At 44.2% G+C, this 17,893-nt stretch overlaps 1 protein-coding gene and 1 long non-coding RNA gene across 2 annotated transcripts; one reads left to right on the top strand and one right to left on the bottom strand.

Moving 5' to 3' along the window:
- The first annotated feature begins 318 nt into the window (after positions 1 to 318).
- LOC120902439 lies at positions 319 to 1,733 on the top strand. Its single transcript, XR_005739415.1, has 3 exons — positions 319 to 1,108; positions 1,181 to 1,273; positions 1,359 to 1,733. It is a non-coding gene; the product is annotated as an uncharacterized LOC120902439 (long non-coding RNA).
- A 7,743-nt stretch (positions 1,734 to 9,476) lies between these two features.
- LOC120901089 (uncharacterized protein K02A2.6-like) lies at positions 9,477 to 10,424 on the bottom strand. Its single transcript, XM_040308795.1, has 2 exons — positions 9,773 to 10,424; positions 9,477 to 9,727 (listed from the first exon to the last, which is right to left on the bottom strand). The coding sequence occupies exons 1-2, from the start codon at positions 10,422 to 10,424 to the stop codon at positions 9,477 to 9,479; spliced, it is 903 nt and encodes a 300-aa protein (XP_040164729.1).
- Between the last annotated feature and the right edge of the window lie 7,469 nt (positions 10,425 to 17,893).

Raw genomic sequence — 17,893 nt, 5'->3', positions numbered from 1 at the left:
CATATCAAAAATCGGTAGGAATACAGATAAATCGGTATTTCTGGTCACTCTGATAGTGAGATCAAGGATAATATATTTAGAAGGTTGATTTTGACATTTCGACATTGTGGGGGACATCTGTCAATCTCTGCATACAAATTTCATTACCCCGCACCAGCCCTCCCCGATTTTTATACCGGAGCCCCCGGAAGAGAAATGTCAAGTCGAGAAATGTCATTTTGCTCTGAACAACTTAACCTTGTCATTTATAACACCTTGAGTGAGATGCTGTCCGATTGTCATTTGGGATCCCAAATGACAATCGGACAGCATCTCACTATAGCGAGCCCGATGACAGCTTGACGTTTCCATACTGAGACGCTGTCTTCGGCTGCCTCCTCCATACTGAGCGAGCATTGTCTTTCTCATCGGCATGGTGAGTTACAGAAGTTTGTATGGTGAGCATTCTGGCTAGCGCCAAATTTTCTCATGAGACGATCTGGCGCGCCCCGTCGATTCGATGAGATGCCTTACCACATGATAGTGAGGTCGGATTTTGGATCGGCTGCCGATCTTGCTCATATGAGTTGAACGGTCTGCCGTATGGTGAGGGCTCCGTGTGTGGCAGTGTGATGTGTGTGTATATGTGATGATTCGCGAGACGGCATAAAGTGTTTTGTTTGGAAGAAGGTTTCATGCTGAAATTTAAAATTAGTGCGATTCCCTGTGCAATATACCGGTTTTGTGGCAATTACAGTGTTTATTTAGTTCATTTTACTGCAGTGCAAGTGTTTTGCAAGATATATCCGTGAATAGCCGAACGTATAAAGAAGGAAGAAAGCAGTAAGACAACAGGGTGACAGCAAAATGCAATAGCTGGATAAACCAGATAAGTATAAGAAATTATCATTTAAAACAGTGGAAGATGTTCGGAACAGGAATTGTTAAAAGATTAATTAGTTATGCTTTATCGTCCTAATGTTTCAGATTCTTCTACAGCGGATATTTGATGGCAAAAAGCGAGTGAAAAAAGAATGCAACTATGGACGGACGGCATAAACCAACTCGATTAAACTACTATACATCCCCGTGTTGTGCCAACAATTATAAGGGAAATTATACTGTGAAGGTAAAAAACAGACTTCTTTTTATTGAACCTACTAAAAATAATATTAATAATGCATTTTGTTTCTTTATTTAGCGTATGCTGCACAAAATTGTCCCGGTCTGCCAACCATTTCCTCGCGCCCTTCTGATTCGATTGCTCATGATCAGACTGTACAATTTTAAAATGGTAAGATCATCCAAACTATACCTTTCCAGTACATGGTAAATTTTGACGTAATTAAATAATTAAAAAAATAATATGGTCATTTCAGCATACATAACGGAATGCAGCTTACTTTTTGACAACGTTTTTTTCCAAGTTTCATAAGACATTCAAGTGGTATCGCTATGAGCTGAAATTTTAATATAATAGACATATGAGGAAAGGGTCAAAACAGTAGCTAGATAGGATAACATACAATACGAAAATCTTGCCCAGCATCGTGCTATCTATCAACCAAACACATCATTAATAGACATGCTCATTATAGACTCGCAGGACGACTACATTTGTCTTGTCGATTACAAGCAGATAGGATAATATAGAAAATAGGATAGAATATTTAGTCAAATGAGATCAAAGCTATATGTTTAATTCAGAGAAGGTATTGTAACATAATGGTACACGACAGATTGAAAAAGGGTAAGGCGGCAAATACACGACGCGCGTTTTCCGCGCCCGCGGAAACGCGTATAAAATCCAGCCATAAGAATTAAATGTCATTCGAATGTGCTACAACGGAAACGCAAAGATGCTCATTCTGAATATCTCTGCGGAACTGTTATGCGCGTTTGAACGCGCCCGCGGAAACGCATATTGTTAATTATTATTAACGACCGATTCGATCGTAAGGTGTTGTTCCCAGTAATTATCGATAGAGGGCGACACGGCCCGCGTTTAGTGTAGTCAACGTTCAACGCTGATCGGGCCGAGTATTCCCGAACGCTTACGATCGGAGCTGCAGGAGAGAACAAAGTTCATTCTTTCTCCTAACCCCGAGACAAGCGACGGATTTTTAGCTTCGCAAATAAAAATATCGATGCTTAAAAAACGCTTGATTTGATAAAAACAATTTACTTGGGCTGAAAGAAAGAATCCTATTGCAGTTCGCAACATTCTAAAAATCCTAGCTCGTCTATAATCATTAAACTCTTTCTTACTTTCACACGTTGCCAGCCTAGAAAGTTTCCTGAGGTAATTCGGATTCGCTGTGCAGCAGAGCAGGGTAAGAAACAAGGCAAAAATGGTTCCTGAGGCAATTCGGAATCACTATGCTGGAGTTAAAGATGAAAAAAGAGACAAAGTGAGGAAATGTGCAGTGAAAATAGTTTGTGTGTGTGCTTACACTAGAGCTACGGATTAAGGACATCGTGTCGTTTTCTTGTACATCTCACCCGTTGCCGGCGATGTAATAGTTCTTGAGGAAATTCGGAATAAGGCCGTGCTGAAGTGAAGTAAAGTAGAAGAAGTGACACTAAAAGGAACCACATTCGTAGTGTTGTAGAAGCATACTTAAAATATTTACACTTTGTTCTATTAGTGAAGTATATTTAATATTTGTGTTAATGTTAGTGAGAATATTAATGCTAGTCATGGCAATTTGCTCAGCGAGAAGTGAACCGCCATTCTTGTCCACAAAGAAAAGCAATAAGACAGGGGTGGGCAACCTAACAGGGCAGAGCAACCAGCTAGCGGAGAACAATCTAGATGTGCTAAATTGTGCTAACACAATGGCGAAACTTTCGGCTTTAGGTGGTCACCTAAATAGGCTAAAATTGCGTTGGGACAAGAAAAGTAAGCAACGAGAGACAACACCGAATCGGAACAATCAGAGTGTTTTTATAGCTTGCAAACACTGGGGGAGAGTGTTAATTATTATTAACGACCGATTCGATCGTAAGGTGTTGTTCCCAGTAATTATCGATAGAGGGCGACACGGCCCGCGTTTAGTGTAGTCAACGTTCAACGCTGATCGGGCCGAGTATTCCCGAACGCTTACGATCGGAGCTGCAGGAGAGAACAAAGTTCATTCTTTCTCCTAACCCCGAGACAAGCGACGGATTTTTAGCTTCGCAAATAAAAATATCGATGCTTAAAAAACGCTTGATTTGATAAAAACAATTTACTTGGGCTGAAAGAAAGAATCCTATTGCAGTTCGCAACATTCTAAAAATCCTAGCTCGTCTATAATCATTAAACTCTTTCTTACTTTCACACGTTGCCAGCCTAGAAAGTTTCCTGAGGTAATTCGGATTCGCTGTGCAGCAGAGCAGGGTAAGAAACAAGGCAAAAATGGTTCCTGAGGCAATTCGGAATCACTATGCTGGAGTTAAAGATGAAAAAAGAGACAAAGTGAGGAAATGTGCAGTGAAAATAGTTTGTGTGTGTGCTTACACTAGAGCTACGGATTAAGGACATCGTGTCGTTTTCTTGTACATCTCACCCGTTGCCGGCGATGTAATAGTTCTTGAGGAAATTCGGAATAAGGCCGTGCTGAAGTGAAGTAAAGTAGAAGAAGTGACACTAAAAGGAACCACATTCGTAGTGTTGTAGAAGCATACTTAAAATATTTACACTTTGTTCTATTAGTGAAGTATATTTAATATTTGTGTTAATGTTAGTGAGAATATTAATGCTAGTCATAGCAATTTGCTCAGCGAGAAGTGAACCGCCATTCTTGTCCACAAAGAAAAGCAATAAGACAGGGGTGGGCAACCTAACAGGGCAGAGCAACCAGCTAGCGGAGAACAATCTAGATGTGCTAAATTGTGCTAACACAATGGCGAAACTTTCGGCTTTAGGTGGTCACCTAAATAGGCTAAAATTGCGTTGGGACAAGAAAAGTAAGCAACGAGAGACAACACCGAATCGGAACAATCAGAGTGTTTTTATAGCTTGCAAACACTGGGGGAGAGTGTTAATTATTATTAACGACCGATTCGATCGTAAGGTGTTGTTCCCAGTAATTATCGATAGAGGGCGACACGGCCCGCGTTTAGTGTAGTCAACGTTCAACGCTGATCGGGCCGAGTATTCCCGAACGCTTACGATCGGAGCTGCAGGAGAGAACAAAGTTCATTCTTTCTCCTAACCCCGAGACAAGCGACGGATTTTTAGCTTCGCAAATAAAAATATCGATGCTTAAAAAACGCTTGATTTGATAAAAACAATTTACTTGGGCTGAAAGAAAGAATCCTATTGCAGTTCGCAACATTCTAAAAATCCTAGCTCGTCTATAATCATTAAACTCTTTCTTACTTTCACACGTTGCCAGCCTAGAAAGTTTCCTGAGGTAATTCGGATTCGCTGTGCAGCAGAGCAGGGTAAGAAACAAGGCAAAAATGGTTCCTGAGGCAATTCGGAATCACTATGCTGGAGTTAAAGATGAAAAAAGAGACAAAGTGAGGAAATGTGCAGTGAAAATAGTTTGTGTGTGTGCTTACACTAGAGCTACGGATTAAGGACATCGTGTCGTTTTCTTGTACATCTCACCCGTTGCCGGCGATGTAATAGTTCTTGAGGAAATTCGGAATAAGGCCGTGCTGAAGTGAAGTAAAGTAGAAGAAGTGACACTAAAAGGAACCACATTCGTAGTGTTGTAGAAGCATACTTAAAATATTTACACTTTGTTCTATTAGTGAAGTATATTTAATATTTGTGTTAATGTTAGTGAGAATATTAATGCTAGTCATAGCAATTTGCTCAGCGAGAAGTGAACCGCCATTCTTGTCCACAAAGAAAAGCAATAAGACAGGGGTGGGCAACCTAACAGGGCAGAGCAACCAGCTAGCGGAGAACAATCTAGATGTGCTAAATTGTGCTAACACAATGGCGAAACTTTCGGCTTTAGGTGGTCACCTAAATAGGCTAAAATTGCGTTGGGACAAGAAAAGTAAGCAACGAGAGACAACACCGAATCGGAACAATCAGAGTGTTTTTATAGCTTGCAAACACTGGGGGAGAGTGTTAATTATTATTAACGACCGATTCGATCGTAAGGTGTTGTTCCCAGTAATTATCGATAGAGGGCGACACGGCCCGCGTTTAGTGTAGTCAACGTTCAACGCTGATCGGGCCGAGTATTCCCGAACGCTTACGATCGGAGCTGCAGGAGAGAACAAAGTTCATTCTTTCTCCTAACCCCGAGACAAGCGACGGATTTTTAGCTTCGCAAATAAAAATATCGATGCTTAAAAAACGCTTGATTTGATAAAAACAATTTACTTGGGCTGAAAGAAAGAATCCTGTTGCAGTTCGCAACACATATCGTGTATTTGCGGCCTAATATATATTAAACTAAATCAAGCTATTTATTACACTAATATTTAGGGATAGTATAGCTGGAGTGCAAGTTCAAGTATAGCACTCAACAGGAAAACTGAAGCCGATAGCTACCCGGCCCTCTGGTACTAATCTAACACGACATCCAACATAAAAAAATATTCCATTCATTCAACAGGTTCGAGTCTTGTTTGTTCGAGATGTCTATCAGAGCACCTCCATATAACTCTATACGTTTCTTCGAGTTGGATGTCTGGTTCGATTCGTGCCAAAGGGTCGGGTTTAACCAAACATAATTTTACGGTGAATATTATACACGCAAAGAACACAGATTAAGCGTATTCCCAATATATTTGACTAATAGTTATATTTACTTTACTAAACTTAAGTTCAACGTATACATATATTGCGCTCTATAATACAACTTAAATAAAACAAATCATCCCCACAAATCGGGGTTTCTTTTCAAATTTATCTCAACCGTATTAGTTTTTATCGCATTTTATTTTTAAAACTTTATCGATTAGGTGTAACGACCTGCTCGATCATGCCAGCCTATTACAACGTTTGAGACTCATTCAATACGACGCAGCTGGATAAATCAGTCATTGCAGCCGGACGGGGCTCGATCCACTCTATACTTGAACTTACGACTCCGCGACGGACATGTCCTACTCCACACTAGCCGTATTTGACGATCCCAAATTTACCATCATTAATCTGAAATACCAAGCAAAAATAATTTTAACGAAATTACATAATAAACAAAAAAACACCATAAATACCTACATAATCCAGATTTAGGTTGATCTTTGGAACTAACTATAAAATCAGAGCAGAAATCTAAAACAAACGCTTCAAAAAGCACCTACAAATAGTATAAAAAAACCTTACACACATATAAAGCACTACAAATTATACAACAGTACCTTACCGCGTAACAGGCTATGCATGATTTTACCGCACTACCGTCGTTCATTGATCGCCGCATTTTGCTGCTTTGTAACTGCATCGTCCTAGCGCGCGAGGAATAGCCTATGTACAGCACACCCGGGATGATGAACACCAGCACATGGATCGACACCAGCCACACCGCGGTTAAATTCAACACAATAAAAGTTTACACATTGTCCCTTCCACCCACTTTCCACCAGTAACTTCCACACGCTGCACAAAATTCACACCGACACACAATACCACACAACACACACCGCAGGTACAACAGATATGACGTATATGCAGCCATGGCCACACGAAACAAAAACGCTCATTGAAAGGCGTGAGATTTGGCTTTTTTTCGATAATTCACTATGGCTACTCACCATGGCTTTCTCACTATTGATTCGCTCACCTCTGAGAAGATCGGATTTTGATTCAATCCGAACCAAAATCCGATCCTGTCAAAAATCTGTCATTTTTTGACCAATTTTTAGGGGGTCCCATTGTCATTTGGGAGCCGAAAAGTGCCATTTTCATTCGCTTGGGGTGGTATGCGTTGTCTGGATGAATGACGTGTAGGTGCCGGTGGTTGATTGTTGTTACGTGTTGACCCAACACGGCGTCATTGACGTGTTGGTGCCAGGTCTACCAACATTTCTGATGGGAGTGTTGTGGATGTTGTGGTTTCACTTTCTACTTCATCGTTAAGACCACAATTATCGAGAAGTATCGCCAGCGGTATCTGAACGTCTGTAGTTGCTAGTTGCTCTTGCTGGGAAACCTCTGCTTCATGTCGACTTCGTAGCTGATTACAATGCGATCGAATGAGCTTCCTCGTTGATGACAACCATACATTGTACAGCATACTACCAATTTGCTCAATAACTTGCCCATGAGCCCAACTCCATTTGTTGTTATGGTACACTTTAGCTCACACTAAGTCCTGAGGGGATGCCGCTTCTTTGCTCCGTGTTTGAGATTGAACTGCTTTTCTTGTTTGTTATCATGGACTTTGTGCGATGAAGAGGGTGGACGTAATAATTCGAGAGCTGTTTGTATTGGTGTGTTATAAATGTGCTCAGCTGGTGATTTTCCTTCCGGTGAACTACGACATGGTGTTGAACGATAGCACAGCAGAAAGGTGTCAATTGCTTCTTCTAACGTTTCCCCCCCCCCCCCCCCCTGCTGTAATTTTTTAAAGGGCTCTCTTGAATGTGTCGACGAATCTTTCTGCTAGTCCGTTTGATTGCGGATGAAAGGGAGCAGTCTTCAAATGCACAATACTATAGTGCTCATAAAATGTTTCGAACATATTACTGGTAAATTGTGTACCATTATCAGTGACCAATGTTTCAGGTTGTCCGTGTCTTGCGAAAATATTGGGGAGCATGCGCAATGTTGCGGTTGTGGTGATGTCTTTAGTGCGTATCACTTAGAGTATGCCACTTATCACTGGCCACTTAGAGTATGCGTCAACCAGAATCAGATAGTAGTAACCGTCAACAGGTCCTGCATAATCGAGATGTAGCCTTTGCCATGCTTTTTCCGGAACTGTGTGCAACGATATGTGCAACGTCTTCATCGACGTTTGGCCAGTACACATACTGCCGTGCGATCGAGCGCATGCGTTCGATACCAGGGTGTCCCTTGTGTAGCTGCTTGAGGACACTTTCCCTGGAACTGGGAGGCACGACCAATCTCTCTCCATACATAAAACAATCTGCTACGACAGACAGTCCATCTCGTCGTTGATAAAATTGTAGGATTTAGGTAAATTGTATGATGGTTTTAGGTGGCCAACCTTCCTTAATGAACTTGATGATTTGTTGTAAAGTATCATCATTTTTGGTTGTATTTTGAATTGTCTTGAACGACAATGGGACTGCTTGCAGTGATTCGTTCAAGATGCTCCGAATACTTTTTTTGAAAGTGAGATTAGCTATGACCATCTCTTCATCTGGCCGCACATGTCGATTGATAAGACGTGATAATACGTCGGCGAGACCAAAACTATCTGTAAACATATAGTTAATCGAAAAATCGTAGAGCAGAAGGGTTGATGCCCATCGTTGTAAACGATTTGCTGTATACGTTGGTATACCCTTCTTTGCACCAAAAATAGCCAATAAAGGTTTGTGATCTGTTTCCAGAATGAATCGACGCCCATAAATCATTCTGTGGAAGCGTGTAACCGCAAATATCAAAGCCAGCGCCTCTTTTTGAATTTGGCTATTGTTACTTTCAGCTGATGTTAAGCTACGCGACACATGGTAAATGGCTTTAATTGATCCATCAGGAAACTTGTGAGCAATGCGAGCACCCAATCCTACGTTTGAAGCGTCTGCAGATACTATTATCTCCATTTTTGGATTGTAATGCGTTAGCAGTAATGGAGATTGTAAAATTTCTCGAAAACGATCGAATGATCTTTGGCATGCTGTGGACCAATGAAATTTCATACCAGCCTTCAAAAGTTGATCCATGGCCTGACGGAGTGTGCGCATTTCTTGGACATATTTGCCATAATAATTTATGGCTCCAAGGTATGATCGCAGCGTTTGAATGTCGTGCGGCGATGGCAATCTCACAATTGGTGCTATTTTATCTGGATCTGGCCGGATTCCTTGTGCATCAAGGATTTGTCCCAGATATTTGACTTGGCGCATATTTTAATTACATTTTTCAATGCGTACGGTAAATCCGTAATCTCGCAAACGGTTTAGCACGAGATGTAAGTTTTGCTGATGCTCATCTTCGTTTCGTCCACGTACTAATATGTCGTCCAGGTACCCCGTGGTGCTATTGAGCCCAGCGAGCATCGTATCCATCATCTTTTGAAATGCCCCTGGCGCTGATTTGATGCCGGGTGACAATCGTGTGAATTGAAACAGTCCCTTGTGGGTGTTGATGGTTAGGAATGGTTGGCTTGCTTCGTGTACGGGTACTTGTAGGTAGGCGTCCGACAAATCAATATGGCTGAAAATGACGCAGTTAGCCATTTTCACGAAGATATCCTCTGGCAGTGGTAAAGGATAATTATTCGACTCCAGCACGTTGTTCAACCCCGTCGAGAAATCCGCACAAATACGAACGGTGCCGTTCGGTTTTCGTACCACGACGATGAGTCAGAAAAGTCCACTTTTTTGATGATGCCAAGACTTTCCAGACGTTACAGCTCATCTTCAACAACAGCTTCCATCATGTACGCAACGGGTCTCTTTGCACGAAATATTGGTGTAGGCGTGCCCTTCAACGTAAGTTGTACTGCTGTCTTGTTGTACAACCCCATTTTGTCGTTGAAGACGTCTGGATAACGAGACCGTAGTTCTGCTATGTTTGTCGTCTTCGTGGTGCAGATCTGGTTGCAGAACGCTGTGATTGGCTCGTTCCACAGTCCAAAAAGGTCCATCATATCAATCCCTAAAACGTTAAGATTGACATTCGGATCAGTAACAAAACACTTACCCTGTTTCGTAACGTTATTGATGGTGATGCTGCACTCCAGCTCCGCCGCTAATGGCAACGGATCGCCCGACGCTGTCCTTGCATTGCAAGTGGCTGGTTTGACTGCCGGAGAACCGATACGCTTCCATGCCTGATGTGAGATGATGGTGATGTCCGATCCCGTTTCAATTTGCAGTCGATGGGGAATGTTGTTGAGATGAACGGAGACGAACTTCCTTCTTTGCGTGACATGCTTGACTGTCACTATTTTCGATGTCTGTCCCTGATGTTGCTTCCGCTTGTACTGCTTCTTCCACGGTGCCTTCTGCGCTGAAGCACTGGTGGTCGCCATTGATGTGAAACAGGCGCAGTATCCCTCGGAATGTCCAATTTTACCACAATCTTTGCATTTGTGGTTTCGACTCGGACAATCTTTTTGGAAGTGCATTGCACTGCAAGACCAGCAAGGAGTACGAGGATGATCCTGCTGTTTGTTTCCTCCGCTGGGATGACGTTGTTGCTGTGATGGACCTTTGTTAGCAACGTACTGCACTGACGATGGTTGCTCTACAAGCACAGTGTCCTGTTTGAGGTTAACGAGACTGTTGTACTGTTCGACGATTTGTTGGAGCGTGATGTCCTGTGCTTCGTTCAGTTTGTTGATCAGCCTCATACGAATCTCTGCATCGCTGCTTGACTTAAGTCCACATACGTAGATCAAGCATTTAAACTGTTCCTTAGTTAACTCGGAAAGTTTAAAATCAACACAGGATTTGTTCACTTTACAGGAATATGAAAGATAATCATCTACGTCATCTTTTGTCATTTGAAGACAATTGTATCTGCGGCGAAACGTAGCGTAGCGCCAAACAGGGATTTTAGCTTTTCCACTGTTTGTTCGAATGTGAATTCGCGAGCTAGTTTTGGCAATATGAAACTATTGTACCGCTCGTGATCTTGTGGGCTCAGTTTGCGTAAAAGTAACCTCACTTTTCCCGCGTTGTCAAGGTTGCAAGCATCCCAATCGAAAAGTTCGCTGTAACGGGAATACCAGGCGTCGAAAGTGTATCCGTTTTCTTTGTCGTAGACAAACTCTGACATATTACTTGATAATGAGTCAAGTACAACCTCCACATGTGTGAACTTTTGTATGGATTGATTCGTCAATTGAAGCTGTTGTGCCATAGAAGACATGAGGCTCTGCTGGTTGGCGAGAATTTTCAGTATCGCTTCCGACACATTCTTTGATGACTCTCCTCCGCCTGCATCAGAATTGTTATCTTGAGCACCTTCCATTGTCGATGATAACACACGGTCCCGGGAAAATTTTCGCTGTTTTTTTGTTTGCAAACTTCTACCGCCTTGTCGCCACTGTTACGGTTTCTTGTTACTTTATTTCACTACCTTATCTCATGCGTCTCTTGTACAATACTCATTCTTCCATGTGCCCCCGGCATCGGCAGCTGTCACTTGTCACCCCGAGGTGCGTATAGAAATGCAGGTGGACGCACTGCTAGCCGAAGGGGTTCACACCGCACAGTGGGCTGTCCTGCCAACACATTCGAACGAGCACTATTCCAGTTGCGGGAAGCAACATTTTACAAAAACATCCAATTTTAATTGGAAGTTCGCGAAAGTGCGTCAAAAGATTGCGCTTGAGGAAAGCGCTCGGCGTGATACGAAAAGGTGAACGACCTGCTGTGTTAACAGAATGGCTGACCCCGTGTGTGCAGTTTGCAATAGAGCGGATTTAACCTACAGTGTGGTGTGCATCCGTTGCACTCGAGCATTTCATGTACAGTGCACTAACGTGACTCAGTGTATGACCTAGATTGGTTCTGTGACATGTGCACACGAGGATCACCAGCTCCGCGCCGGGATCTGCCCCAAGAGGCCCCCTTACATCTAACCCAAGCGCCTACCATGAGACCACCATCGCAACACTTTGCCAATCCGTTAGGACATAACATAACGGAGAACCAACCCCCCACAGCGAGAGATGATGGTCAATCATCTCAACTGACCTTGCGAGCAGCGCTTTCCGCCGGTGTACCCCACCAAAGCGCAGCTCCTTTCCCGCCAACGGGAGGTCAGTTAGAGCAAGTTGCAGCATCTCAACAGATCTTGCGAGCTGCGGCCACCGCCGGTGTACGTCACCAAAGTGCAGTATCTGAAGACACCCTGAGGGAACTCAACAGACGCTTCAACCAAATCTTGGACGGTGTAGGTACACCGCAACCAAGAGCCAGACAGGAAGTGGGATACCAGCGCCTTGAGAGACTGATAGAAGCGGTGTTAGAACGACTTAGCGACGAACCGGATGGAGGGCGACGCCGTGCCAGTCTGTATCATCCTAGTTCTACTATTTACGAAGATCAACAGACACACGGCCTAAGCCGCAGCCAGAAATCAGCGCGACAAGCCGTAAGCGTGCATCTACCAGAGTTTGACGGAAATCCCGAAGATTGGTCCCACTTTGAAGCATGTTTCGAGGAAACTACAAAACTATGCGGCTATTCTGACGGAGAAAATGTAGCACGTCTGCGCCAAGCACTGAAGGGAAAGGCGCTGAAAGCGGTGCAAAGCAGAGAAGGGGAGAGCAGCTTTCGGAGATCATGGAAACACTACGGAACACATTCGGACTTCCGATGACAGTAGTGACTACGCTCCTCGAGCAAATATGACGCCAACCCATCCCGAAACATGATCATCCTTCTACAGACACTTTCCAATTCAAGGTTCCCGAAGCACTTAAAGCCTTTCTAAAAGAAAAAAAATAGTATCAACCAAAAGGCAGATATCCTTGGTGTGTTGATGTCACTGTACGATCCACTCGGACTGATTGCTGGTTATCTGTTTTACCTAAAAGTAATTCTGCAAGAGATTTGGCGAGCAAAAGTAGAATGGGATGAGACGATACCTTCAAATCTGTTATCTAAATGGAGAAAATGGATCAATGGATTGCCAAAGCTTGAAAAACTATATATTCCGCGATGCTATAGGCAATGCTCTATATTAAAGGTAAATGCCCTTCAACTACACATATTTGTAGATGCCGGTCGTGATGGCTACACCGCAGTAGTATACTTCCGATACGAGCAAGACGAAGTAATTGAAGTATCTCTAGTAGGGGCAAAGACTAGAGTGACGCCCTTAGAATACGTATCAATTCCTCGACTCAAACTTCAGGCAGCAGTATTAGGCACCAGGCTCGCACACAACATAATATCTGCACACCGGCAGCCCATTAACAGCACAACATTCTGGACCGACTCTGAAGATGTAATACACTGGTTGAACGCAGATCACCACGAGTACCACACCTTCATAGCCCATCGAGTGGCAGAAATTCTAGACAAAACGACTGTACGTCAATGGCGGTGGGTATCAACGAAAGGTAATGTTGCCGACGAAGGAACTAAGTGCTCGAACATCGACTGCCAGTTTATAACCAGTCGCTGGGTTGCGGGACCACCATTTCTATCTAATCCCGAATCATCCTGGATTCAAGAGCAACCTACGAGAACGGGCACTGAAGAAGAGAAACGCAAATCCGTTAACATACATTTCACACGAGAAGCTTTCTTTAATCTAGGTCGGTTTTCATGCTGGAAGAGGCTAGTAAGCATGGTAGCATATATGTGGCGATTCATGAGTAACGCCAGTTCACCCGTGCACATCCGAACGACAGGCCGGTTGACAAACTATGAGAAAATGTTAGCTGAACAGACTATCATCATTGAAGCACAGCGGCAAGCATACCCCGAAGAGTATCGAACACTTCAAAAGTCTGATGATGGAACTGCAATATTAGCAAAGAAGAAGCCACTGGCCAAACGTAACCCGTATTTAGAACGCGATGGAATTATACGGGTCATGGGGCGAATCGATGAATGCCGCTACGTAGGAGATAATACTAAACGGCCAACCATTCTCCCCAACGATAGCAGTGTTACTGAGTTGATCATTCGAGGCTACCACTGGCGCTATGGGCATACGAATCAGCGAACGATTATTATTATTATTATTATTATTATTTATTAATCTTCAACGGGCCGTATGGCCTAATTAAGATGTAACAGTTCAATAAAAAAAAATACATAGCAAAAACAAGATATGCATCGCAATTCACTGCGGCCACGGCAAAAGCCGGAGACGTTCCTTGAAGCACTGAGTTGAGATGTCGAAGTCGAAGCAATCCGAGACAGTGTTGAAGACAGCCGACATGCGGAACATAGGGTCTGACCGACCAGCACTGGAACGGGGTTGAGCGAGCCGTAGAGTTTCTCTAGACCTAAGTGTTCGGGATGGTGCATAGATATCGACTCGATGCAACAATGGCGATGAGTCGATAGAGCCATTTAGCAATCCAGCGATGAAAGAACACTGTGCATTGCGTCTTCTAACCGAAAGAGGTTCAAGGCCTAGAAGACGGCACCGCGCAGCATACGGAGGAAGATTATTGCGATCCTGCCAGGGAAGTAGGCGTAGGGCATATCTCGTGAGCTTACGTTGAATCGCCTCAATTCGAGCAATTGAAGAAGCGGTAGTAGGGCTCCAGACTACGCACGAATATTCCAGAACCGAACGAACGATACAGTTGTACACAGCTTTGATGCACATGGGGTTGCGGAATTCATTAGTTGTCCGGATAACCACGCCAAGTAATTGATTTCCTCTGGCTACAACGTCATCGATATGCTGTTTAAAGTTCAAACTAGAGTCAAGCAGAACGCCCAGGTCTTTGGCATGATTCTGTCGATTAACTGCAGTGCCGTCCATGAAGTAGGTCCCAGTCACTGGGCTCCTGCATCGACTAAAAGACACACAGTAGCATTTCTCGATGCAGATAGTCAGTCCATTACGCTTGCACCACGAACAGAAAATTTCGATGCAGTCTTGGAGGAATGTACAATCACCTGTGTTGTTAATAGGCGCAAAAATTTTTGCGTCGTCGGCAAACAGACTGATACTGTCGGGAGGTAAAGCGAGGGTAATATCGTTGATAAACAATATGAAGAGAAGCGGGCCAATGTTGCTTCCTTGTGGCACACCCGAGCTGCTGACTATTTCTTTGGACATGTGCTTATCAATTTTCACGATGTATGTGCGATTAATTAGGTACGACTTAAGCCACTGTACGAGCGGGCTGGGAACTCCTAGCTTATCCAGTTTAGCGAGAAGAATTGCGTGCGGAAGAGAGTCGAATGCTGCTTTTAGATCGGTATAAATTGCATCGACTTGAGCTCCGGCATCAATTTGACTAGTGCAATAGGTTACAAATTCAACCAGGTTCGTGGTAGTCGACTTTTTGGCACGAATCCATGTTGATACGGACTTAGGTAGCTGCGGCATGCATGTAGCAGATTTTTGTATATCACTAGTTCGAACACCTTGGCAATGGCACACAAGGATGTAATACCCCGGTAGTTGATGGCATCTGTCCTGTCGCCCTTTTTGTAAATAGGAACCATCCAAGATTTCCTCCATGCTTTGGGAAAGTAGCCATTGGCTAGCGATGCATTGAACAATTTTGCAAGGATAGGTGCTACTGTCGTTTGACAGCGTTTCAGCACGGTAGAAGGAATTCCGTCGGGTCCAGGAGCGAAGGAAGGCTTTAGTTGCGCTAGGGCAGATAAAACGATCTCACTGTCGATGAAAGGAGTGCTCATGTTAATTGCTCCAGCCGGAGTGTTGACGAGAGCAGCATCAATGGTATCGGTATCATTCATGGCCGGTGAAAAGCAATCTGCGAAGCGATCCGCGAAGAGATTGCACATTTCATTAGTGTTGGCACTTGTTGCTCCTTTGTACGTAATGGATTTCGGTGTATGCGTGGATTTTGTTTTGCTGTTGTAGAAGCGCCAAAACGAGTCAGGCCACCTGCAGAGGTTACGTTGAATTTTACTCAAATATCTGCGATATCGAAACCTGTTATAGCTGCAGTATAAAGAGTGCGTGTCAAAGTAGATCGAGCGAGATCTTTGGCAGCGGCGCGTTTGGTAGTGACGATAAGCAGCTCTTTTTACACGTTTGAGTCGTTTGAGTGTGCGGTCCGCCCAGGGGGGGTTAGGTTTAGGACGCTGAACTGGGACGCATACAACAAAAGCTTGCAGCATGAAGGACGAGAATGAACATACTGCTTCGTCAAGTGAAATAAAATTGGAACAATGAAAGCTATTGTTAAACATTGATATCATGTCGTTCAGTTTCACATAGTCAGCTTTAGCAAAGTTATAACGATAAAATGCGGTTGTCGTCGAGTTTTGTCGAGTCGTCGAATTGCGTCGGGTCGACGAGTTAATACGTATATTGAAGTCTAACGCCGGATGGTAGGAGTCAAGAGGTACAAGCGGAACAACACTTGGAAAGACAGGCGAACACAATTTAGCTGCAGCATTGTTAGCGTAGAGCAGGTCAAGCATGCGTCCGTGCGAATTATTGATGTGATTAAGTTGCACTAATCCGTTAAATTTAAATCCATCCACAAAGGTGTTGTTGGCCAGTGAGCGCGCAGTTGGTTCATAGTGCGTGATTGATGAGTATGCTGGCGAGGACGAAGGATCAGCTGTGGACCAGCTTATTCTAGGCTGATTGAAATCGCCAATAACAAACAGCAGATCCGAAGGCTTCAGTGTGAGAGTGAAGCTGCTGATACAATCATGTAGAGAGCGAAGAGTCGATATCTCGGAGCTAAGCTGCGGTGGAATGTATACTACCATGACGTACAGATGTGCGTTATTACAGGCGACGCGCACACAAATATACTCGAGAGAACGATCACGGGAAGGTAATTCTATCGACTCGTATGCGTTAGAAACGGCTAGCAAAACACCACCACCGCGAGAGCTAGAGCCGCTGAGAGAGCGATCACAGCGGTAAACAGAGAAGTTGTTGTTGAAGAGAAGAGCAGATGGAATGTTGTCAACAAGCCAAGTTTCCGTGAGTGCGATGAGATCGAAGTCAGCCTCCGATACAGCTAAGTGAAATTCTTTTGTTTTAGTACGCAAACCTCTAACGTTTTGATAATAGCAGCTTAAATACTCAGCGGTAGCGTTGTCATTGTGGCGGTTGGATAAAGCGGGTAAACGGTAAGTCAATTGAGCTGCGTTGTCAGAGCATGAGGCTTGGCGTGTTTGTTGCGTGCAATGAGCGGAACTTCGTCTAGTTGAGAAAAAAGCGATCGATTGTGGACTGGTGTAGGTGCGGAGATGAAGCACGGTGGTTTTGGGGCGGTCCAGAAACAAGTGTTGAGTTGGGTGCTTCCAAGGTATCATTCACCGGGGGGTGACACTGTTGTGATGATGTTGTTTCAGGATCAGGTGGAGTAGACGTGCGTGCGGCTAAACGGTGAGTCGTTGTTGGTGTGCGTGTGGTGTAGCGGTGTTCAGTACTAGTAGCTGGTGTGCGTGTAGTAAAGCGGTTTCGGGTGGCTATAGGAGATGAGGTTTGGTGGTCGTGTTGACGGGACTGAAAAAACTCACGTACACCGATACCGACGGGCCAGGTGGATGGTGTGAGTGCCGCATCTCGAAGGATAGCCGGGACCCTCACTTTGAATGAAAGCCAATTCATGCTGTCCACACTAACCCCTCTTCTCAGCAGGCAATACGCTATAACGTCATCGGTGGCTAAGCGACGCTTTACAGAAGCGACCACTTGTTCCACAGTGACGGCCGTTGATAAGCGGGATAGGCGGATCCAGATCCTATCTGTGAATGGCTCACGAGGTGCAGCTTGAAGCGGTGATGATAACGGATCGGTTCCCACCAGTTCATGCGGTTGTGTAGGTGCCGGCTGGATGGCAATCGTGGTGTTGGTGTATGCGTTTGGCGATGACGCGGCACAAAGGGTGTTGCCGCGACTGTTTACAATTTTGTTTACACCAGGAGATGCCGAATCCTCGATTATACGCCTCCGCTTTCTACCAGTAGCTGGTCGAGGATCAGAGTTCCGATTGTGAGGCGTGGATGCAGTTTGAAGGAGGGTAAAACCACTGCGAACTTCGGCGACAATAGGCTCAACGAGCTTGCCAATAGCTGCTACAGCTGAGTTGAGGGCGGCTTGGAAACCGACCTGGGCGCCTATTTCTTTTACCGAACGGCAGCGCGGATTTTTAAGCATGTTAGTGCAGCCAATGCA

The sequence above is a fragment of the Anopheles arabiensis genome, chromosome 3 (genome assembly GCF_016920715.1).
Source record: "Anopheles arabiensis isolate DONGOLA chromosome 3, AaraD3, whole genome shotgun sequence".
In the NCBI taxonomy this organism is placed as follows: Eukaryota; Metazoa; Arthropoda; class Insecta; order Diptera; family Culicidae; genus Anopheles; species Anopheles arabiensis.
The sequence above is the reverse complement of the archived record's forward strand: the minus strand, read 5'-3'. Positions and strand labels throughout refer to the sequence as shown.